The sequence below is a fragment of the Dictyostelium purpureum genome (genome assembly GCF_000190715.1).
Source record: "Dictyostelium purpureum unplaced genomic scaffold DICPUscaffold_104, whole genome shotgun sequence".
Lineage (NCBI taxonomy): Eukaryota > Evosea > Eumycetozoa > Dictyosteliales > Dictyosteliaceae > Dictyostelium > Dictyostelium purpureum.
In genome coordinates this window covers 24,177-47,880 of record NW_003519441.1, presented here as the reverse complement: position 1 = coordinate 47,880, position 23,704 = coordinate 24,177, and the positions used below count along the sequence as shown (strand labels likewise).

Genomic DNA, 23,704 nt, shown 5'->3' with positions numbered 1-23,704 from the left:
TTTTGAAGGTATGCACGAAAAAACTAAAATATCAATATAAACATGCCAAAAGAAAAAAAATTTGATATGAAATTTTATTTTTTTTAAATTTTTTTTTTTTAAATTTTTTTTTTTTAATTTTTAATTTTTTTTTTTTAAATGATTCAAAGATTTATACAAAGAAAATTATTATCATAATAAAAAAAAAAAAAAACTATTCACTATTGTTTTTGTTTGTATTATTCTTCAAATTCACTATAACAAAATTAATTTTTCTTTGTGGTGTTCTTGAATTTTTTTTTTTTTTTTTTAAAAAATTAAATTTCCACATTCATTTAATCACATTCATTCGTTTAATAAATTCTAAACAGTTTTTTTGTAAATAATATAATTCTGTAAATTTTAAAACAAAACAAAAAAAAACTAAAATAAAAATAATGAATAAAAGTTTTGGACCATTTAGTTTGGTTTTTATAATCATTTTTATCAGTTTAACTATAATGTCAATTACAAGTACAAAATCAATGGTACAAAGTACAGTACCACAAGGTGGTATGATGATGTACGAAATTTCAACTAGACCATGGATGTATAATCTTTCAGTTACTTATAACAAACCTATTAATAGTATTGCTGGTAAGTAGAATAATATAAAAAATGGTGTGTGCAATATAAAATATAATATTAATTGAACTATATTTTATTTCCAATAGATATTCCATTCCAAGAATTTCAAAAAATTAAAGATATGGGATTTGATATGATTTGGATGATGGGTGTTTGGGAATTAGGTGAATATGGTATTAATTATGATCAAACCAACGGACCATTATTACAACATTATGCCCAAGTTTTACCAGGTTATACACAAGCAGATATTATTGGTTCACCATATGCTGTCACCAATTATTCAGTTAATCCACAAGTTGGTCTCGAACAAGATTTAGTTAATTTAAGAAAACAACTTAATGCTATTGGTTTATTATTAATGTTAGATTTTGTTCCAAATCACACTGCTGTTGATTGTCCATGGACTAGCTCAGATATAGATTATTATATTCGTGCACCAGAAGGAACACCAACTCCATATGATAACAACACCTATCTTCCAAATGGTATTGCCTACGGTAGTGCTGGTTGGGGTGGCTCTTGGTTTGATACTGCTCAATTAAATTATTGGAACCCAGTGTTAATTAAACAAAGAATTCAACAGTTATTAACGTATGTGATTTATAAATTTTATTCATTTATTTATTCATTAATTTATTAATTTATTAATTAAAATTTTTTTTTTTTTAATTTTAGTGTTGCATCATTTGCTGATGGTATTAGATGTGATATGGCCTATTTATTATTAAATTCATTATTTGGATCTAATTGGCAATCACAATTATCATCATGGGGATTCCAACAACCAGAACAAGAGTTTTGGGAAATTGCAATTCAAATTGTTAAAGAATCATATCCAAATGTTATCTTTTTAGCAGAAGTTTATCACCCATATGAAGAAAATCTTCAACAAGTTGGCTTTGATTATACTTACGACAAAATGCTTCACGATATTCTTAATGGTGGTGATATGAACGCCGTTAGAGCATGGATTTCAGGTCATTCAAAACAATTCACTACTCATTCAGCTCACTTTATTGCTAATCATGACGAACCAAGAGGTGCTTCATTCTTTGGTAGCTGGTGGAGATCCAATGCCGCTGCTTTAATTACTTACACATTACCAGGTCTTCGTTTCTTCTGGTGGGGTGATTTCGAAGGTTACTCAAATCAATTAGATGTTCATTTAAGACGTGAAGAATCTGAACCAGCTATTGGTGATGCCATGGCTTTCTACAATACTTTTACCTCAATTGTAAGCGACCCAGTTTTCAAATTTGGTGAATTCACTTATTTAAATTGTACAAACGATCAAGAAAGTTGGAATCTTGTTGCCTATAAATGGACCTATCAAAACGAAAAAAGACTTTGTGTATTAAACTTTTCAGATCAACAAGGCACTGGTACTATCATCCTTGATGATGCCGAACCAGCCAATGGTAATGACACAATTCCAGTTACCGATTTACTTTCAGGTACTACTTATTATCGTTCATCTGAACAAATGAGAACCTCTGGTCTCTATGTTGTTATTAACTCCTGGTATGGTCAAATTTTCAAGTATTAATAATATTTAATATATATATAAAAAAAAAGGAAAAAGATATTTATTTTAATAAATATATAAAAAAATAAACTAAATAAAATCTTAAAATATTTTTAATTTTTTATAATATAAAAACAATTTGTAGTTATATGTTTTATTTTTAATTCGTTTAATTAAAAAGGTTTATTTTTTTTAATTGGCTTATATTTTTTATTTCTTTTTTTTTTAAAATTTAATATATACAGTTTTATCGTTTTTAATATTATTATTATTATTATTTATTATTTATTATTTCGTTATAAAGATTCAATTAGTTGTGACATATCTTTAAATTGTTGTGCAAAATTCTAAATAATAAAATATGAATGAGTAAATTTGTGATTATATAAATATGAATAATTAATTAATTTTTTACCTTAAACTCTGAAATTGTAAGCTCGAATGAATGAGCAGTAACTTTGCTATTTGAATCTAAAACTTTAATAAAAACTGTGATGAATGGTGTATTTAATTGTGATGAATGATTTGATGCTGATGCAACACCAAGCTTCCATTGAAAATCTACAAGTTTTCCTATATTAAATACCTAGTTTTTTTTAGTAAATTAGTTATCTATTCGTTATTATTACTATTTTAAAGAGCAATCGAATTTATATTTTACTTTTTCCATTGTATCTGTGTTCTAAATGATTATATTTCCAAAAAATTTAAAAAAAAATAAAAAATAAAATTTTTTTAATTTTTTTTTTCTTTTTAAAATTTTTTTTTTCAATATTTTTCATTTTAATTTAAAAAGCATTTTTTATCAATAATATTTAGTTTATATTTTTTTGGAATAACTATACACATTAAAACTAATAAATAAACTATAATTATATCAAACCCAATACTATGCATTGATAAAAAATAAAAAATACAAAACATACTATTATTATAAAAAATATTATAAAATAAATAAATAAAATATATTGAGCTAATGGATAACTTGGTTTTATAAATTTTGTAAATTTTAATTTTATTATTTTTTTATTAGTATAATTAATAAAAAAAAATTTGTAATATTACTTTAAAAAAATAAAAACTAGAATATCTAGGTTCCTATATTGTTTTAAATTATCCTTATTATTAATTTAATAATTTGGAAGAGGAGGAATATGGTGATTATATATTATTATTTATTGTTATTGGAATTATTTAGTATGAAAAATCAAATATTTTAATTGTTGAATCTTCATAACCAGTAATTAATTTTGAGTCATTAAATTTAAGACAACAAACTGCCGATTGACCCTTTATTGTGTTTAGATTTGCACCGGTTTTCATATCCCATAATTTGATAGTACTATCAGTTGAACCACTTAATAATTTATTACCTTTAAATTGTAAACAATGAATCATATTATCATGACCCTTTAATGTACGAATTAATGAACCATTCATATCCCAAATCTAATTTTTAAAAAATATAAATAAATAAGTATTATTTAAAAACAATTTTAAATATAATATTTATAATTACCTTTAAGAAACTATCATGGCTACCACTTACTAATTGGCCATTTTCATATTGAAGGCAGTTAATTTTATGAGTATGTGCACGAATAGTGTTTATACAGTGGGCATTCATATCCCAAATCTTGATAGTTTTATCATAGGAACCAGATACAATAAGATCTTGACCATTGTGGTTTACTGCTTGTAAACATCTAACAGGAGCTGTATGACCTCTCATAGTTCTTAAACATGTTGAGGTATTTAAATCGAATACACGCATTGTACCATCTACACAACCACAGATTAAAGAGTTGTCCATAATTTGTAGACACCAAACAGAGCTGTGTGTTTGAATTGTTTCTAAGCAACTACCATCTTGACGATCCCAGATCTTTAAACTTCCATCTGCGCTACCACTAACCAAACGTGTTTCTGTACTTCCCAAACAAATTGTGCCATTTTTGTGACCAGTAAGTGTTTTTGTACAACGTTTTTTGCTATCATCTAGATCATCTAAAAACTGTGCGCTATTACCAACTCCATTGCAATTCCATTCTTTAACTGTCATATCTTCGCTGCCACTTATTAAGGTATTGCTATCTGATTCGAATAAAAGACTCCATACAATCTCCTTATGACCTCTTAATATAGTTGTACTATACTTCCCTCTTCTCCAATTTGTATCTTTTCTATATTCACCAACATACCAATTACTATTCCAGCTTAATTTATTGTTATTATTGTTGTTATTGTTATTGTTATTGTTATTGTTATTGTTATTGTTATTGTTATTATTGTTATTATTATTGTTATTATTTATATTTTCGCTTGAATTATTTAATGATTCTATGCCACTACTACAACTTGAAATTGATGAAGAAGATGATGATAATGAAGAGGATAGAGATGATAGAGATGATGTTGATGCTGATCTAGGAGTTGTTGGAATGTAATAGTTTGAACCGTCTAATAATCTTCTTTGTAAGCAGAGGTCTCTCCATAAACCCAAATCAAATGCTAATGATCTCCATTTAGTTGAAACTCTGCAAACTCCTCTACATATGTCCAATGGTGAAAGGAATTTAAAAATATGTAACATAACTTCTTCAGGCAAAATTAAAGTTAAAGTACGACACTCTACTTGAGATAAATTATATTTTGTTGCGATTGAGTGGTAGCTATTAGTTATTGTTTTTATTTGGTCCTCTTTCTTTTTTTGAACAGATTTTAAAAATTGTTTTTTTATTTGGATATCTTTTAATATTGCATCTTTTGCTTCTTGTAAAGTTGAAATTGTCTTTTCAACTGATTGCAATTCTAATTTTTTTTTCTCTATTAGCCCTAGCGTCTCTTTTTCATCCTTTAAAACCTCTGAAACCAATGGATCGCCACTATACCAACTATCTATATCCATATAAACCATATCATCCTCCTCTATATCTATATCCATTTTATTTTTATTTTTAAAAATATTTTTATTATTACTATTGCTATTATCAATACCATTTATTTTATTTATACAATTATTGTGGTTAAATCTATTATTTTTATTACATCTTAAACAATCTTCTTTTTGTTGATTATTATGGTTTACCATAATGATACTATTATTTGAATTATTGGTTTTAAAACATTTCCTATTATTATTGCTGCTGTTATTACTATTATTATTTAAAGAGCCATTTTGGTTACTGTCATTATTTAACTGTTGCTCTAATAAATCGGTGCTACTGGCTGCACCAACTGTTGTGTTACCATTTGAACATATCACATCATTTAATTTCTTTCTTTCTCTTTTCTTCTTCTTTTTATCTCTGAGAGTATTAATATCCTTTGGTATTATATCAATCATTTCTGATATGAATTGTTTTGAACTTTAATTTAATTTTGGGAAAAGAATCTATATTTTAAAATTTAATAATTTTTTGAAAAAGAAAATATTATTATTAAATTTTTTGTTTAATGATTAATTTTTAGAGATTTAAATAAATTTCTTAAAAATTTTTATTTTTTTTTTTTTTTTATTATTTTATATTAAAAAAAATATTATTTTATTATTATTACTATAAAATTATTATTATTATTATTATTACTATTAATTTTATATGAATATAAATTAAAATAATTTAAAAAAATAAAAAAAAATAAATAAAAAATAATTTTTAATAATTTTTATTTAAAAGTAATATTAAAAAAAAAAAGATATATAATTATGTATAGTATTAGTGTATGTGAATAATTTTATTTGTTTTATATAATTATTTGTGTGTGCGTGTGTAATTTAAATTAATGTGTAGAGAGAGGAAAAAATTTAATAAAATAAAATTAATTAAAAAAAAAAAAAAAAAAAAATATTGTTTTTATATACAATTTAAAATAATAATTTATCCAATTTATAATGTATATATATATCTAAGGGAAAAGAGGGTGAGTACATGTGAGTTGTTTATTTGTATTTGTGTTTTTGTGCGAGTGTTTGGATAGAAAGAAAGTTTTCTTTTTTTTTTTTTGGGTGGATGTGTGTTAATTTGTGTGCGAATGTGTGTATGTGTGGTAAAGTGGGTTAAATATTTACTTTATGTATATATGCACTTTTTAACATATAAAAATTTTAAATTGTTATATGAAATTAATTTCTCTATTTGTTTTTTTTCTCTTTACTCTTTATGTGTATAATAAAAAAAAATAACAAAATAAAAAAAGAAAAAAATATATATATATTTTTTTTTTTTAATTTCTAAAAATATTAACAGTGATGTTAATTATGTAAAAAACAATTATTATAACATGAAACAATTTAACACACAAACACACACTTATTGAACAAAGAATTTTTTTGAGTGGGGGGTGTTTTTTTAAATTTTAATCTAACATTTGTTTAAAAATAGAACAAAAAAAAAAAAAATTATTTAAATTTTAATTTTATATAATTTAATTTAAATTTAAAATTAAATTTTAGGAAAGTTTTCTATAATGATTAAATCTTAAACACCACACATACTATTTTTATTGAATATGTTCAAAAAAGTTGTTTTCTTTTAAAATATTATTATTATTATTATTATTATTTGATGTTAGTGCGGAATCAATTTTTTTTTTGATTTGATTTGATTTGATTGATTTGGTTTAAAGGTTTCTGTGTTATAATATTATCAAATAAATATAATTTATAATTTTATTTGATCTATTATATTATTTTATATTATTATTATTATTATTATTATTATTATGAAAATTATTATGTGTTGTTACTATTTCATTTTATTAATTTTATTTTTATTTTTATTTTTATCTTTATTTTTATTTTTATTTTTTTATATAAGGAACAAAAAATACTATTATATTATTCAAATATTGATTCAATATATTTTATAAATCTACTTTGGTAATCTTTTGGGTTAATTGCTGATATTTGAGTCTAACAAAGAAAAAATAAAAAAAAAAGATGTTATTAGTATTGAGATACCTTATTAAAAAAAATATATTAAATTTAATATTAAACTTACTCTATCAAACAACATTCCTTTTATAGCATTTTCACCACGCTTTTTTAAATTATAAGTTGTTAGAATATCAATTAAACCTAAATAATAAACTATACCTCCATCACTTTCTTCTGTATTCGATCTATAAATTATATTTGAAGTTGATAATGATGGTGGTTGTGGAGAAAAAGTTGCATTACCATTACTATTATTATTAAGATCAGATGATAAATCAGTTGCATTCGAGCATGAATTTGAACGATCTCTAATTTTGAATATTGGTAACGGGGTATGAACACTTTCAACAATACCATTAAAATCCTTTTTGAAATAGGATATATCCTTTTTCTCAAGTGACTTTGGACCTTGAGATTCTTTAAGAGTTTGAATTGATTTCTTGTCACTTATATGTAAACCAACCAATAAACTATAATCACATATACCATGGCTGCTCATCCATTCAGAGTCGATTGATAACTGTTGTATAAATACTTTTTTTAATTTACCCAAATGAATCTTTCTTTTTAAATTTAAATCCTTGAATGTTAAATCCTGAATTTGAATATTAATACTATTATCTACACCATTTATTTGATTGCTATTATTACAACTACTATTACTACTATTACTTGTATTCAAACTATCTGTACCGTTTTGATGGTGATGCTGTTGTTGCTCCTCGGCTAATTGTTGCTGAATTTGATTAACATCAACATATCTACCTATTGTTGAACCTTTTAAATCATATTTTTCTTTAATTTCCAACTTTTGTTCAGAATAGAAAAGATTGGCCATTACAACAAATATGATATCTCTATGGGCACTACTATAATAGGAAGCACCACTTAATTTTAATTTACCCTTTAAGCGATATACTCCAAAGAATCTTGGAAGCAAAGTATTTGGATACTTTTTAATGTGTTGATAATATGATGGAAATAATTTAGTGAATGTGTCATACTCGCTTGATGGAATTGTTTTTATAAAGTATTTACAGTCCTCTGATTTATAGAAAAAACTACCACTTCTACCTATAGTTTGAACCTCTAAAAACTTTACAATATCAGATATCTCTGGGTTGCCTATTGATGATTTGGTTCTAAGGAAATCGTTGTCAACATTATAATATTTTCTTATTGCTTTAAAAACCTTTGGTGAGAATATGGTAAACTGCCAATTATCTGATGATGAAGATGTTAATGATGCTGTAGATGATGATAACTCTGTGTTTGTAGTGACTGTTGATGAGGTTATAGTTGTTGTGTTAAATGAATCTGTTGTTGTTGTCGTTGTTGTTGTTGTTGCCATTGTTGTTACAGTTGCTGATGAACTTTCAGATGTGGATACTGGTTGGGGTGGATGTTGTAAATGATGGAATTGATGTATATGCTGTTCCTCTTCTAAATCTACAACTGAATCAATTGGGATTTCAATATTGGTTTCTTGATTAAAATCTTCGTTTGAAAAATCACCAATAATACAAGCCCCGTCTTTTTGATTTGCTGGTGTTTCTCCATTACTATTTTTATTATTTATATTTACATTATTTACATTTAAATTATTGTTATTATTATTACTATTATTATTTTGTCCATTGACTGCCATTGAGTCAATATCACTTTCAAATAATTTTTTAAAACCAATAGTTAATAAATTAATATACTGTTGAGTTTCTTGATCTTGTACTAATTTTTTAGATTGATTTACATTAGCTGATGGTCTATAAAGGGTTTCTTCGATAAAGTCTTTGGAATACTTTAAAATATTAAATGGATTAAAAACGAATCTATATGATGATGAGGATGGTGTTGATGAATTATTTGGTTGTTGCGGTGTTGTGGGTGGTGATGCTTTATTTAATAATTTTGGATCTAATGATACCGATAGTGGTTTAGTTGCTGTACCTTCAGTATTAGTTGACGAGTCTATCGATGTAGTTAATGTTGAAGTAGATATAGTTGCACTCATAACACTAGTATCAATATTAGTACCATTATTATTATTACCATTATTATTATCACTATTATTATTGCTATTTATATTACTATTACTATTATTATCATTACTAACTAAACCACTATTATTCTCTATTTTTTTTGAATTTGAATTTGATCTTGATGGTTTAATTGTAATTAATTGATTTTCTTTTGATTTAATTAAAAAATTTGAAAATGAGGTTGGTGGTGTTCCAATAATCTCCTCAATTGAAGGAGAGTTTACAATTGAAATTGGTGATTGTAAATATGTGAAAAACTTTTTTTGAAGAATTTGGGTATCTGTTAATGCTGGTTGTTTATTGTCAGTATTATTCTTATCTTCAATATAATCATCAACTATAATATTATATTCATTTAATAAAACATTTGATATTTGGATGCACGTTAATGACTCTTTGCCGGTTAATACTAGCATTTTACTTGTGCAACTTAGATCAACCTTTTTATGAATTAAGAAAAATGAAAAAAATAAAAAATATTAGTATAACATTCTATTAATCCCCATGATTTATAAAAAACACCTACCTGAATCATTAACTCCACTATCGCTTTAATAAGGTCATCGCAATCTAACCAAAAGCAACCTTCTGTTGGTTTGCTTAGAAGCAATTGTAAGTGTGATTGACTTATTGTAGGTGGACCAATAAATAGCCATTGCATTAGTGCTGAATAAAAAATAAAGGCTACTGGTAATGGATCAAATATGACTTCGATTGAAACATTATCAATATTGTATTCGACATCTTCCACACCGATTGGATAGACTACCATAATTTGTTTATCCAATGACTTGTTATTTTCACCACTGCTGGTTTTATTATATATTTCTTTGAGCTCTACTGAAAGTACCTTTACTTGTTCATAAAGTGTTCTAAATTCGCACCATTCGAAACATCCTATAATTGAATCATTTTCTTTAATAATCTCACTAATTTTATCTCTATCTTCAATACTGATTTCCAATACTTTAAAATTATTGCTGCTATTGCTATGATTGATACCATTTGTTGGAGTTGCTACTGTTGCTGTACTATCAACTGGTTTTTGTAGAAATACTAAAGTTACTAAACATTCATACTGCGATAAAACTGTGCAAAGTAGATTTGATAAAAAGTCACCTTTATTACCAAAAACGACAACTCTTCTACTACGTAGCATTGATTTTCTTGAAAGAGTTGTGCTTTTACCTGAAAATGTGGGTGAACATTGCTTAACTTTAGATATTAATGGTTGTGGGTTTGGATTGTTTATGGGTTGCTGTGGCTGTGCTGGTATTTGTGATTGAGGAGATTGCAATTGTTGGTTTGCATTATTGTTTGCATTACTTTTAAGTTTTGTTTTAATCTTATTAAATCCTATCATTTATTAAGTATTGATTATTGTTTTTATTATTACTATTATATTTTATTACTATAAATTTTCTAAACTATTTATTATTTTATTAGTTTTAATTTATTATTATTTGTAATCTTTTCATTAATCAATAATTCTCTTTGATATTTTTATTTATTAAAAACCCTATATATTAATATACTAAATAAAAACAAAATAAAAACAAAAAATAAAAAAATAAAAAAAAAAAAAAAAAAAAAAGAAAATAAAAAAGGATACTAATGCTCCAATTTTTTATTTTAAATTATTCTATTTATTTCTTATGTATAATATATATATAATTTAAATACACCATAACATAAATATTCTTTTTTATATAATTTTATTTGTTATTATTATTATTGTTTATAAAATACTAATTATTTAATTATTTTAATAAAAAATAAAAAACAATTAATTTAAAAAATTTTAAAAAAAAAATAATTAAAAAATAATATTTTTTTTAAAAAAATAAAAAAAAAAGAAAAAATAAAAAAAAATAAGTTTTTCAAATTTCCATTTAAAAAAATATATAATTGTGTGTGTGTTTGTCTGTGTGTATGTATTATTAATATATATATTTATTAATATGATATGATACTCAATAAAAACATTTTTTGCTTTTTTTTTATTTTTTTTTCTCATTAATATTTAACAAAACACAAAACAAACCAAATAAAAAACATAAAAATAAAAAGAAATAAAAACAAAACAAATAAAAAAAAAAAATTAAATTAAATTAAATTAAATAAAATTAAATTAAATTAAACAAATAAATCATAAAAAAAAAAAATAGTAAAATTGTGATCATTACATTATTTTGCTATTTATTAAAAAAATCCCCAAAGGTTGCGACTTACGTAAATTTTTTTTTTTTTTTTTTTTTTTTTAATTTTTTTTAATTTTTTTTAATTTTTTTTTTTGTAAAAAAAAAATAATAAATAACAAAAAAAAAAAAAATTTTTTAAAAAAAAAAAATGTTGTTATAATTATCTTTTGTTTTTTATTTCTTTTTTTTTAAAAAATAATTGTTTATTTTTTTTTAAAAAATCGAAATAATTTTGTAAAAAAGAGAAAATTTTATATAGTACCCGCTATAGTATAATTTTTTTTTCTTTTTAAATTTTTCATTTTTCATTCACTTTTTTTTTCTTTAGTTTTATTTCTATTTTAATTATTTTATTTTTATAACAATTTAATTTATTTAAATTTGTTATATTTATATTTTTTTTAAAAAAAAAAGAAAAAAAAGAAAAAGAAAAGAAATGGCCTCAATTATTATTGGTTCACAATGGGGTGATGAGGGAAAAGGTAAATTAGTCGATATTCTTTCACAAGAATATGACGTAGTTGCCAGATGCCAAGGTGGTGCTAATGCCGGTCATACTATCGTTGTCAGTGGTAAAAAGATTGCTCTTCATTTAATTCCATCAGGTATTTTAAATGAAAGAGCCACTTGCATTCTCGGTAATGGTATGGTTATTCATCTCCCAACCTTCTTTAAAGAAGTTGAAGGTCTTAAAGAAAAGGGCATCAAATACGATGGCCGTCTCTTTGTCTCCGATCGTGCTCATATAGTCTTTGATTTACATCAAATGATCGATGCTATGAAAGAACAAGAGCTCTCAGCTGGTATTTCAAACGATAGTATTGGTACCACCAAAAAGGGTATTGGTCCATGTTACTCATCAAAAGCTTCAAGGTTTGTAGACACTCATTAAACAAAATACTTTTATCTAAATATATCATAATATTAATTTTCGTTTTTTTTTTTTTTTTTTTTTTTTTTTTTTTTTTTTTTTTTTTTTTTTTTTTTTTTTAAATTTATTACAGAGGTGGTTTAAGAGTATGTGATTTATTCTTCCCAGATCAATTCAAAAAAGCTTTTACCAGATTAGTCGAAAATAAACATAAAAGATTTGGTTCCTTCGAATACGATGTTGATGCTGAAATTAAGAGATATCAAGAATTTGCCGAAAAAATTAAACCATTTGTTATCGATTCAGTTTATTATTTAAATAAAGCATTCAAAGATGGTAAAAAAGTTTTAATTGAAGGTGCTCAATCAACTATGTTGGATTTAGATTTCGGTACCTATCCATACGTTACCTCATCCGCTTCATCTGTTGGTGGTGCTTGCACTGGTCTTGGTATTGCTCCAAATAAAGTCATCACTCAAATTGGTGTCGTCAAAGCCTACACCACTCGTGTTGGTGCTGGTCCATTCCCAACTGAATTACATGGTGATTTCGGTGAAGCTCTTCGTAAAGAAGGTGGTGAATACGGTACCACTACTGGTCGTCCAAGAAGAATTGGTTGGTTAGATGCTGTTGTTCTTCGTTACACTTCAATGATCAACGACTTTACTAAATTAAATCTTACCAAACTCGATGTCCTCAGCAAATTAGACGAAATTAAAATTGGTGTCCAATACAAATATAATGGCGAAATCTTAGATTCATTCCCAGCTTCATTAGAAGTCTTAGCTAAATGTGAAGTCGTTTATGAAACTTTACCAGGTTGGAATTCAAATATCTCAAATATTACCAAATATGAAGATCTTCCAATTCAAGCTCAACAATATATCGAACGTATTGAAAAATTAATTGGTGTTCCAGTTTACTGGATTGGTGTTGGTCAAGATAGAGCTTCAATGATTATTCACGAATCTAATTAATTCATCCTCACAAAATAATCACTTTTAATTTAATATACACATATCACAATCAAAATATTTTTTTTATAAACTATCATTTATTTTGTATCTTTCACCTCTCAAATAAACTCATTCGTTTTTTTTTTTTTAAACAATGAGGTAATCTAAAAAATAAAATTATAAAAAGTAAACTTTAAAAAAAAAAATATATATATTTTTACACACACATTATTTTTATTTTTATTTTAGATTTCTTTTACACGACAAGTTTATAATAAAAGATTTTTGCATTTTTTTAAAAAAAACAATTCATTTTTATTTCTTTAAAACATTAAAATAAATAATTTAATAAAAAAGAGGATGCCAATAATACAATTGATATACCGATAGCACCCCAGCCAGAGGCAGAGTCACTTTGGGCAGATGAGATATTAGTTGAAGAGGATGCATTTACGTGAGGATGGCAAACTATATTTAAATCATCATTGATTTTAATTATTTTGTCATCCACTAAGCACAATACTTGATTATTATTTAAATAAAAAAAAATAAAAAATTATTTTAACATTCCAATAATAAATAGATTTTTTTTTGTAATACTTAAATTTTTCTTATAACCGATTTCTTTGGCAAAAAAAAAAAAATTTAAAAAAAATGATATCCACACCAATCGATGTTTAGAAAAAAATATAGGAAAAATATATTATTTAATTTAATCAAACTAAATAATTGAGTGTATGGATTAATAGTTTTAAAATTTTTTTTTATTTTTTTATTATAAGTTTTTTTTTTTTTTTTTTTTTTTTTTTTCCCAAATAATAAAACAATTTCTTTTTCTATTACTGCTGTTATTGATGCTATGGCTGTATTGGTTGTTATGATGTTTTAATGATTAAAGTTGTTTTATTAAAATTATGTTAATTTTATTATTGTTTTTGGGGTACACTTTTTTTAATATCAGAGGCTAATTTTATAAAAGCATCATCAATTGCAGTTGATTCTTTGGCGCTGGTTTCCATAATTGGAATATTTAATTCATCCGCAAATTTCTAAATAGATAATAGAATAGTTTTTTAATAAGAATATATAAATTATGATTGTTATATTTAATTGATTTTCTATAAAAATTATATTACCTTTGCAACTTTAAAATCAACATTTCTTTTATCTTTAAGATCACATTTATTACCAACAATAAGTTTTAAAACAGATGGGGAGGCAAATCTATCGACATCAATTAACCATCTCTTTATACTGTTGAATGAATCCATAGAAGTTATATCGTATACCTATATAATAATAATAATAATAATAGTACTAAATTAGTTGTGTTGTTTTAATCGACTAAAAATCAAATAACATACAATAATTAAACCATGAGCGCCTCTATAGTATGAAGTTGTAATAGTTTTAAATCTTTCTTGACCGGCAGTATCCCAAATTTGTAATTTAATTTTCTTTCCATCCAATTCGATAGTTCTAATACAAAAATCGACACCAATGGTTGAAATATAACTATCAGTAAAACGATTATCGGCAAAACGTAAAAGCATACAACTTTTACCAACACCTGAATCACCAATGACTAAAATAAAATAAAAATATTAGTATGTATCCTATTATTTGCACATATCGTTTTATCTTAACTAATCATACCTAAAATCTTTAAAAGCATATCACTATTATAATAGTTTATTATTAAAAAAAGAAATATTAGATTTATAAAACTGTTGGATTTACATTATATGATACATACTATTCTGGATGAGACTCACTTCCATGAAGCGATGCTGAGGAAGTTGTTGTAAATGATCCACTACCTTCTTTTGATGGTGAACAACCCATTTTTTTTTATATATTTTATATAGTTTAAAAGTTTTTAAGAAATAAAATAAAAAACTAGTATATTATTTTTCTGATAGAAAAAAAAAATAATATATTTAATTAATTTTATTATTGGTATGTGTGATATTTAATGTTGTTACTACTTTAAATATATAATTTATATATATAAATAGTACTAATTAAAAAAATAAATAAAATATATAATTTAATACTATATAGAATATTATATTTTAGGATATTTTATTTTATTTTATTATGTTGAGTGTTTTATTTAACAATTTTAAAAATAAAAAAATATAAAAAACAACAATAAAAAAAAAAAAATAATATATATATAAAAAAATTACAAAAAAAAATTAAATAAAATAAAATAAAAAAAATTTTAAAAAATTTTTTTTTAATTTTTTTTTAATTTTATTTTTTATTTTATGCTTTGTGTGAAAAATATACCTTTTTTTATTTTTTTGGGTAGAATCATTGATATTGATTGTTAAAAAAACTAATTTTGATATATTTGGTTTTAGTTTAAATATATATAATGTTTACTATTATTTTATAATTTTGGAAATTTAAATATCTTTCAATTTTATTTTTTTTAATTTTTAATTTTTTATTTTTTATATTTTAAAAGAAAAATGATATTTGCAAATATGTTTTTATCTTTTTTTTTTTTTTCATTTTTTTTTTTAATAAAATAAAAATATGCAAATAATTTTTTATTTTTGGTTTTTAAAATAGGTCGATCAAATAAAAATTTTCAAGATATTTATTTTTTAAAGCCATAATAATAATAATAATCAACAATCAATAATCAAAATATTTATATTAAAAAAATAAAGAAATTCTTTAATTATGATAATGGATTATAATTAATTATAACAGATTGTGATTTATAATTAAATTGTAAATAAATTATATTTAATTAAAAAATTAAATATTTTTATTTATTTATTTTTATTTTTATTTATTCATCCATTTCAAATAATAAATGATAAAGTGCTCTATCATTTTTTGAAACCATTGTTGTTGGTAATACACCTATATATAAAACTAAAAGTTCGTAGCATTTCATCTTTGAAGAGTGGGGGAAGGAGCTTTTTAAGAGATCAGCATAAAATGATTTGGGATTTAAACGGAATGAAACGGAATGATCTAATTTGTGTTCATTGTTTTCGTCATCTGCAATCCATAAACGATAGCTGTATTGAAAATCTTTATCATTCCAAATCATGTAATGATTACCACCACGTATTAATTGTTGGCAACAATAACTGTACATTGTCCAAATTTTCTTCTTTAAAAACTTGACCATATTATTTTGAGTATCTGAATAGGATGGTGATTCTCCATTGTTATCGTATGCATGAAGTGGATGGTATTTTTGATCAGAATCTAGGATTTTGGTTGGTATTAAATCGGGTGATATTACTGGAGCACGAATTCGATGATTGGCACGATCAATTAATAAAAAGTGAACAATACCTGGAATATGGAAGAATCTAGAGATTGCTATATTTCCTTTTTCTTTTGCTAATAAAAAGTCACCATAGGTTTTACATATATTGTTATAAATGATTGCTTTTGAGTTTTCTAAATTCTTTTTCTCTGCTGCCAAATCTCTTTGTTTACCACCAGTTCTATTTATTACTACTAAAAATGTATTTTTTTGAACTTCAGCGCAAAATGCATAAACATTTGATATTTGGTTACCTAATCTTAAATTAATTTGTTCATAAGTTGACTCGGCTGGTATATATTGTGGTAGATTTGAATCATCAAATTGTAAATTAAAAGTATTATTTAAATTATTACTATTATTATTGTTATTATTATTATTGCTATTGTTTTGGTTCATATTATTTATATTGTTGGTATTATTCATATTGTTGTTATTCATATTGGTTGAGTGCATTGAGGTATTTGAAGTTGTAGAGGTAGTTGATGATATTGAGGTTGTAGAGTTATTATTTATTTGATTATCTCTATCTTTAAATGATGAGTTTCTTGACGAACGGTCATCATTTAACGAGATGTCTCTAAATTGCCCTAAATCAGTATCGCTATATGCAATTGATCTACGCTTTAAGATTGGGTCTGTCAATCTAACTTTACAAAGAATTAATCTAATTGTATTAAAATCTGCAACACCAGTTGAGGGTAAATTATTTTCTTCTTGGAATTTTTTAACAGCATATTCAGTAGTTGAAGTATAGATTTCTCTTGTGCTATGATTATATTCATCCAAGCAACCAATTGAATAAAGTGAGTAGTTTAATAAAGATACAGCTTCTCCAGTTGATGTTCCTTTTAAACCTTCTTTTAATGATTCAACCAATAGATTGTGTTGCTTATTTCTTTTATTATTACTATTGTTATTATTATTAGTGTTGTTATTATTGTTTTTATTTGTTGATTCTTCTAATAATTGATCCAAAAATGGACTTGATAAAAAGTATAGTGGTTCTTCAAAATCCTCTGGTGCAGTTTCGTAATTATCTTCTTCTGCACTTAATTCATAGTCTTGATTGTGTGATCCTGATATATTTCTATCACCTGGGCCACCATCCATCGTACCTGATGACATTGGTGGTATCTCTTCAAATGATGATATTTCTTGTGATATTGGAGAGTCTACCGATTTCATTGGAATTTTTTCAACAACTAAATGGTTATTAAAAAAAAAAAAAAGTTAGTTTAAAAGTTATATTTGATAGTTATATTGTTGAAAATGAATGAATAGTACATACTTCTTGGATGTAATTGAATTTGAATATAAATTGATAATAAAAATATATCATAGTGATTTAATAAATGTTTTTCTTTTGCTTTTACATTATGGGCTACTAATTTGGTACCGACAAATAACAATGCAAATGAAGAGTCTGGATATGAGTCTAATAAATCTTTTAAATTCTTTTTACATCTATCACGTAGTCCAACATTAATTTCTAATGCTTCATAGGCTTGTGCTAAAACACTCTGCGATTCGTCAAACATTGTATTAACAGTTGCTGAAATTTGTGACATTTTTCTTTTTAATCTTTTTAGTTGACTAGTTTGAAATGATCCTGAATTCTTTTCTGTTAACATTGACCCCAAAATCATTACAAATAATGCATTTAATAAATTTAATCTATGTCTTAATAAAATTTCTGAATCATCATCATTTGATACCAAAATAAACCAAATATTTTCATTCTTTTATTTTTTTTTAAAAAAAATATCAATATTAATATTAATTATAATAATAATAATAATACAATGATGATACTTACATATTGAAATACAAATCTATGTTTACCAGCTTGAAAGAAAAATGGTTTTTCACCAATATTCATTTGCATGAAATGAATAATTGCTTTTATATTAATACCCAATGTATCCAGGTCATATTCGGAATAGAGGGTTTCATCTCTAATAGAATCTACAATAATTAAACATTTCATTTATATTATTATAAATTATATATATATTGTATAAATCAAAAAAAAAAAGAATTATGCAATAAAATAAAATAAAAAAAAAATCTATTGTGTAGCCACAAGAAAAAATAAAAACTTTTAAATTAAAAAAATTAAAATAAAATTTAAAAAAAAAAAAAAAAAAAAGTTTTTTTTTTTTTGTAAAATTTAACTTTTTTTTTTTTTATTAAAATAAATGATATTTTATTTTATTTATTTCTAAATGTAGATATTCAGCTATGTCACATTATAAAAATAGTAATAGTATTGGTGGTAGTGTTAATAATAGCAATGTTATTAATAATGAAAAAGTTGATGTTATAAGAGGTTTATTGATGAATAAATCAGAGGAGGTTTTAAGGGGAAATAAAGAGATTCAAGCAATTCATTTTAAGAGGCTTTTGGATTTGTCTCTAGAATTATTGGTTTCATCACCTTCAAACCAAGAGTATAGAGATTTAAGAGCATTGTCTTTATTTAGCTTTGTAAACACATGTTTACCTCCAAATGATGTACGCATTTTAATTTTAATTTTTAAATTAATTCAATCAATGATAATGGAATATTAATTTTAAAATTAATTAATTTCAAAATAATAGATAGCAATCAAACAATTAGAATTGGCAAATCAATTAGCACCAAATATAGATTTTATTAAAAATAGATTAGAAACATTAAAAAATGACAATTCAAAAAGTAACTCTGTTTCATCCAATGGGAATTTAGATAAAATTAAAATTTCGAATAAATTCTTTCAGTTATCAAAAGAATATCAAAAGAGTGGTGATTTACAATTGGGATTTCAATATTTAAAGACGGCATATGAAAATAATCAAGATAATAGCGAATTAAATTTAAATTTATCAAATCTATATGAAAAACAGGGAAAGTTTCAAATGTCAATAGATTTATTAAACAGGATTTTAAAAAAAGAGCCATTTCATTGGGAGGCCCATTATAATTTGGCTGCTTTGGAGCATAAAAATTCACTCACTGAAAAAGCAATAAAGAGATTAAAACTAATTATTAACTCCAACTCTGCATCAGAAAATCAAAAGCACAAGTCCCATTTGCTATTGTTGTTCTATATGAATTTTGTTGAAAGATATAACTGTGATCAGGATAAAGGAAAATCGATTTACGAGGAGCACCTCAAATATTATAATGATAAATTACTAAAAAGACATCACAACACAATTAAAGCACTTCAGTTTTCAAAAGAAGAGATAGCCAAATACTCAAAACAGTCTCCTATTAAAATAGCCTATCTATCAAATCATTTCCACCAGCATCCAATTGCCTATTTTATAATGGGTTTATTGGAGAGCCATAACAGGCAGCTATTTGATATTCATATTATTCAAATTGACAATGGGGGCCAAGACGATAATTTCACAAAGAGGATAAGGGGCTTCATCAAGAATGAAAAGAACTGGATTAAAATACCAGAGTCTTTAATATCAGAGTATCCACATCTATTGTCACAGTCTATAAGGGAAAAAGAAATTAGTATCGCAGTTTCATTGGATATGCACACTGAAAAGCATGCAGAGCTACTTGTAAATAGAATCGCACCCATTCAAATCAATTATTTAGGCTATCCAAATTCTAGCGGTATAGATCCTTCCATCTTACAATATAGGATCACAGACGAACATGCTGACCCAATTACAACGGAGCAGCCATTCACCGAGACTTTAATTAGGCTACCAAAAACATTTTTAAATTTTGATCCATCTCATCTTCCACCAGTCCATCAAAATATCAAATGCCCATTCGAAACAAACGGGTTTATCACATTTGGTTGTTATAATACACTATCAAAAATCCAACCCTGTACACTAACTCTATGGAAAAGAATTCAAGATAAACTTCCAACTTGTAAAATATTAATTAAATCACCATTATTTATTTTAGAATCATCATGCAATGACTATTTGGGCACATTAAAAGATGAATATCATTTCGATATCAGTAGGGTAATACTTAAACCCTATTCATTCGATACCAATTCTCATTATTTATCATATTCAGATATGGATATTTCATTAGACACATTTCCATATAATGGAACAACTACATCTTTCGATTCTTTATACATGGGTGTTCCATTTATAACACTATCAGGACCAACTCACGTTCACAGTGTAGGCAAATCAATACTAAATAACATTCCGTCACTATCAGACCTTATTGCCGCCACAAATGACCAATATGCCGATATTGCTGTTTCACTAGCTAGTTCACCTGATAGATTAAAATATCTACGTAACAATTTAAGATCTTTGCTTTCAAATTCTCCTCTTTCAAACTCGAAGCAATTTACTTTAAATTTCGAAAAGGTCTATAAAGAAATTCATTCAAAATTAAATAATAAATAAATAAATAAATAAATAAATTTTATTTTGTATATTAAAAATTAAATTTGGAGGGATTTTATTTTGACTTTTTTAATAATAATTCTAAATTCTTAATTCTTTCTATAACTGATGGATAGTTGTTGAATACTAATGAATAATAATAATCGACTAGTTTATCTCCATTTTCTATCTTGAGTATCTTTTTTAAAGTTTCTAAATTGTTATAACCTAATTGAGTTTGTGAATAAAGATCGGCTGAAAACTCTTGATTTCTAACGAGAATAGTGCTAAAGATATTGAATAAAAGTTGATGAATTGGTCCATATATAAAAGAGAATACCAAGTAGCCTATGTATAATGAGTCATATTCAAAACCAAAATCACTAAACGATGTTGGACTTTGAATAAAGTGATTTAATAAAAAGAAAAACAAACCATTATTCAATGTTTGGATGACTAAATTCTTTAATTGATCATGTTGTTTGCAATGGTATATTTCGTGAGCCAATGCTGAAACTACATCTTCCTTACTATATTTTTTGAATGATGATTCGTGAATAATAACTTGTTTTTTAAAATATGGTGAGCAATAAATATTTAAATGTTGTGTACTATTTTGTGCTGCTGTATCTAGTGATATCAAAACGCTATTTGTGTTATAACCAGTCTTTTTACAAACCTGAATAATATCATTCTTTAAATCCCCGTCTGGAAGGTTTATCATTTGTACAAACATTGGTTTAACCATTGGTGAGTATATAAACTCAATAAAAAACTGATAAATAAAATCCAAAACTGTACAATCTTTAAATAAAAAGAGATTAGTAAAAAAAATATTAATATTTTTTTAAACAATGCAGGTACTTACATATCCATGAGTGTTGAGTATAAAATGACCTAATAATTAATATCGAGCAAGTGAGTAATGGGAAATATAAAAATATTGAAAATATATATGCTAAAGCTTTGTCTTGCACAAAAACTCTAAAAGCCTTTAAGTTTAATTCATCATCACCTAAATAAAAGGTACTGAAAAATGATACTGGGAAATTTAAAACAACATTAAGTAAAGCTTTTAAAGCAAAAAATAACATTGTTCCAATAATCTAAATTAAATAAATATAAGTATACCAGTATAAAATTATGTTTTTAAAAGATAATATTTACTTCATTTTTTAATAAACTATCTGTTGATGTTATTTCGATTGAAAGGTTCCATAATTTTGGATAAATAAAATGTAAAAATATAAAATACGTTATTACGCTATAAATTGTTGCAACTATTTTAAATACTCTGAAATATTTAAAAAAAAAAAAAAAGAATATTAATATATGTTTATATATTTATTATTTAGATAGTGTAATAATAATTTAGCCTACGTTTGTCTATATCTAAGACTTGAAAGTAATAATTCTTCTGCTAAATCTTTATTTTCTTTATTTGTTTTTATAAATTTTTTGTAAGTAAATAATTGTCTAAAATTTAAATAAACTATAACTAAATAATCTAAAGTCAATGAACAAAAACTTAATGTTTTCCAGTCCATCGTTTCATATGCGGGTGTGAATTTAATAAAATGAAAAAATAAAAAAATTTAAAAAAATAAATAAAATTAAAAAAAAAAAAATTAAAAAATTTTAAATTAAATAAAATATAAATTGAATAAAACTAAAAGATATTGTCTTTTAAAGAATATTATTTAACAAATACCCCCTAATCTTTATGTATTAATATAGAATCTTTATAACTATTAAAGAATCACAATTCCAAAATCAAAATTATTCGAAAATAAAAAAATAAAAAAAAATAAATTAATTTTTTTTTAATTTTTTTTTTAATTTTAAATTTAATTTTTTTTTTCATTTTATTTTGCTCAAGTTCATTTTGCTATTTAATGTTTTCAAAATTTATAATAAATAACCATTTAAATAGGTATTTTTTTAGAAATTTCACAAATAGTAATATAAATAAAATGAAGGTAATTCCAGTACTTGTAAATAGAGACAACTACTCTTACTTGTTAGTCGATGAAAAAAATAAACTTGGTGTTGCTATAGATCCATGTGAACCAACTAAAATAATTTCAGCAGCTCCAAAAGATATTCAAATTGAAAATGTCTTTACAACTCATCATCATTGGTAGGTTTTATCTTAAGAAATAAAATTTAAAAAAAAAAAAATTATTAATAATCTAAAATTTTAAACCAATAGGGATCACGCAGGAGGTAATAACCAAATTAAAGAGCTTATTAAAGGTGTAAAAATTTATGGTGGAGATGAAAGAATCGAAGGTATTACAAATAAATTAAATGATGGGGATACTATAAAAATTGGATCATTAACCATTAAAACATTAAAAGCACCAGCACATACAAGTGGACATGTTTTATATTATGTATTGGATGAAGAAGAGCCAAATAAAAGTGTTTTGTTTACAGGTGACACATTATTTATTGGTGGCTGTGGTCGTTTGTTTGAAGGTGATCCAAAACAAATGTACCATGCACTCTATGAAATTATTGGAAAATTACCAGAGGAAACTTTAGTTTACGTTGGCCATGAATATACCCTAAACAATTTAAAATTTGCTTTAACTTTAGAATCAGACAATAACGATTTAAACAGCTATTTCAAGCAAGTCGAAAAAATGGTTGCAAATCAACAACCAACCGTTCCATCCACAATTAGTAATGAAAAGAAAATTAATCCTTTCATGCGTTGTCATTTACCTTCAATTTATAACAACTATTTAAAAGCCAACCCACAATCACAAGTACCACCTGACACAATTGCCGTTTTAGGTTATATTAGAGAATTAAAAGATAAATTTTAAAAAATCAATAAATCTATTTTGTCTAAATTATTTCTTTAATTATAAAATTTTCGCCAAAATAACTTTT

General features: G+C 24.3%; 10 protein-coding genes across 10 annotated transcripts; 4 read left to right on the top strand and 6 right to left on the bottom strand.

Moving 5' to 3' along the window:
* Positions 1 to 503: 503 nt before the first annotated feature.
* DICPUDRAFT_87665 (uncharacterized protein) lies at positions 504 to 2,155 on the top strand (the record flags this gene model as incomplete). The annotated part of the gene is made up of 3 exons (XM_003287563.1): positions 504 to 615; positions 693 to 1,200; positions 1,285 to 2,155. The coding sequence occupies 3 exons, from the start codon at positions 504 to 506 to the stop codon at positions 2,153 to 2,155; spliced, it is 1,491 nt and encodes a 496-aa protein (XP_003287611.1).
* A 275-nt stretch (positions 2,156 to 2,430) lies between these two features.
* On the bottom strand, positions 2,431 to 2,720 carry DICPUDRAFT_32706 (uncharacterized protein; the record flags this gene model as incomplete). The annotated part of the gene is made up of 2 exons (XM_003287549.1): positions 2,431 to 2,481; positions 2,550 to 2,720. Coding segments are annotated over 2 exons (222 nt in total), but the record flags the coding sequence as incomplete, so codon positions are not given.
* Positions 2,721 to 3,328: 608 nt separating this feature from the next.
* On the bottom strand, positions 3,329 to 5,480 carry DICPUDRAFT_32685 (uncharacterized protein; the record flags this gene model as incomplete). Its single annotated transcript, XM_003287548.1, has 3 exons — positions 3,329 to 3,583; positions 3,654 to 4,474; positions 4,592 to 5,480. 3 exons carry the CDS (start codon positions 5,478 to 5,480, stop codon positions 3,329 to 3,331), a joined length of 1,965 nt encoding a protein of 654 aa, XP_003287596.1.
* A 1,116-nt stretch (positions 5,481 to 6,596) lies between these two features.
* On the bottom strand, positions 6,597 to 10,825 carry DICPUDRAFT_97761 (uncharacterized protein). Its single transcript, XM_003287547.1, has 3 exons — positions 9,636 to 10,825; positions 7,135 to 9,549; positions 6,597 to 7,046 (listed from the first exon to the last, which is right to left on the bottom strand). Exons 1-3 carry the CDS (start codon positions 10,470 to 10,472, stop codon positions 6,972 to 6,974), a joined length of 3,327 nt encoding a protein of 1,108 aa, XP_003287595.1. The 5' UTR covers positions 10,473 to 10,825; the 3' UTR covers positions 6,597 to 6,971.
* A 678-nt stretch (positions 10,826 to 11,503) lies between these two features.
* Positions 11,504 to 13,343, top strand: DICPUDRAFT_47452 (adenylosuccinate synthetase (IMP--aspartate ligase)). The gene is made up of 2 exons (XM_003287562.1): positions 11,504 to 12,183; positions 12,315 to 13,343. Exons 1-2 carry the CDS (start codon positions 11,747 to 11,749, stop codon positions 13,156 to 13,158), a joined length of 1,281 nt encoding a protein of 426 aa, XP_003287610.1. The 5' UTR covers positions 11,504 to 11,746; the 3' UTR covers positions 13,159 to 13,343.
* A 720-nt stretch (positions 13,344 to 14,063) lies between these two features.
* Positions 14,064 to 15,229, bottom strand: DICPUDRAFT_97759 (Rab GTPase; the record flags this gene model as incomplete). The annotated part of the gene is made up of 5 exons (XM_003287546.1): positions 14,894 to 15,229; positions 14,794 to 14,816; positions 14,502 to 14,722; positions 14,274 to 14,426; positions 14,064 to 14,186 (listed from the first exon to the last, which is right to left on the bottom strand). Exons 1-5 carry the CDS (start codon positions 14,980 to 14,982, stop codon positions 14,064 to 14,066), a joined length of 609 nt encoding a protein of 202 aa, XP_003287594.1. The 5' UTR covers positions 14,983 to 15,229.
* Positions 15,230 to 15,867: 638 nt separating this feature from the next.
* DICPUDRAFT_47448 (uncharacterized protein) lies at positions 15,868 to 18,428 on the bottom strand (the record flags this gene model as incomplete). The annotated part of the gene is made up of 3 exons (XM_003287545.1): positions 15,868 to 17,643; positions 17,730 to 18,180; positions 18,258 to 18,428. The coding sequence occupies 3 exons, from the start codon at positions 18,426 to 18,428 to the stop codon at positions 15,947 to 15,949; spliced, it is 2,319 nt and encodes a 772-aa protein (XP_003287593.1). The 3' UTR covers positions 15,868 to 15,946.
* Positions 18,429 to 18,682: 254 nt separating this feature from the next.
* DICPUDRAFT_151710 (uncharacterized protein) lies at positions 18,683 to 20,824 on the top strand (the record flags this gene model as incomplete). Its single annotated transcript, XM_003287561.1, has 2 exons — positions 18,683 to 18,955; positions 19,043 to 20,824. The coding sequence occupies 2 exons, from the start codon at positions 18,683 to 18,685 to the stop codon at positions 20,822 to 20,824; spliced, it is 2,055 nt and encodes a 684-aa protein (XP_003287609.1).
* A 28-nt stretch (positions 20,825 to 20,852) lies between these two features.
* On the bottom strand, positions 20,853 to 22,350 carry DICPUDRAFT_97757 (uncharacterized protein; the record flags this gene model as incomplete). The annotated part of the gene is made up of 4 exons (XM_003287544.1): positions 20,853 to 21,607; positions 21,672 to 21,909; positions 21,971 to 22,097; positions 22,184 to 22,350. 4 exons carry the CDS (start codon positions 22,348 to 22,350, stop codon positions 20,880 to 20,882), a joined length of 1,260 nt encoding a protein of 419 aa, XP_003287592.1. The 3' UTR covers positions 20,853 to 20,879.
* A 426-nt stretch (positions 22,351 to 22,776) lies between these two features.
* DICPUDRAFT_151708 (uncharacterized protein) lies at positions 22,777 to 23,637 on the top strand (the record flags this gene model as incomplete). Its single annotated transcript, XM_003287560.1, has 2 exons — positions 22,777 to 22,943; positions 23,016 to 23,637. 2 exons carry the CDS (start codon positions 22,777 to 22,779, stop codon positions 23,635 to 23,637), a joined length of 789 nt encoding a protein of 262 aa, XP_003287608.1.
* Positions 23,638 to 23,704: the final 67 nt, after the last annotated feature.

Bases quoted from the DNA above. Each gene is read 5' to 3' on its own strand.
- DICPUDRAFT_97761 (XM_003287547.1), bottom strand. From the start codon at position 10,472: ATGATAGGATTTAATAAGATTAAAACAAAACTTAAAAGTAATGCAAAC. The intron at 9,550-9,635 runs GTAGGTGTTTTT...ATTCATAAAAAG, and splicing joins TAGTGGAGTTAATGATTCAG to GTTGATCTAAGTTGCACAAG. The intron at 7,047-7,134 runs GTAAGTTTAATA...TTTCTTTGTTAG, and splicing joins AAGGAATGTTGTTTGATAGA to ACTCAAATATCAGCAATTAA.
- DICPUDRAFT_47452 (XM_003287562.1), top strand. From the start codon at position 11,747: ATGGCCTCAATTATTATTGGTTCACAATGGGGTGATGAGGGAAAAGGT. The intron at 12,184-12,314 runs GTTTGTAGACAC...AATTTATTACAG, and splicing joins TACTCATCAAAAGCTTCAAG to AGGTGGTTTAAGAGTATGTG.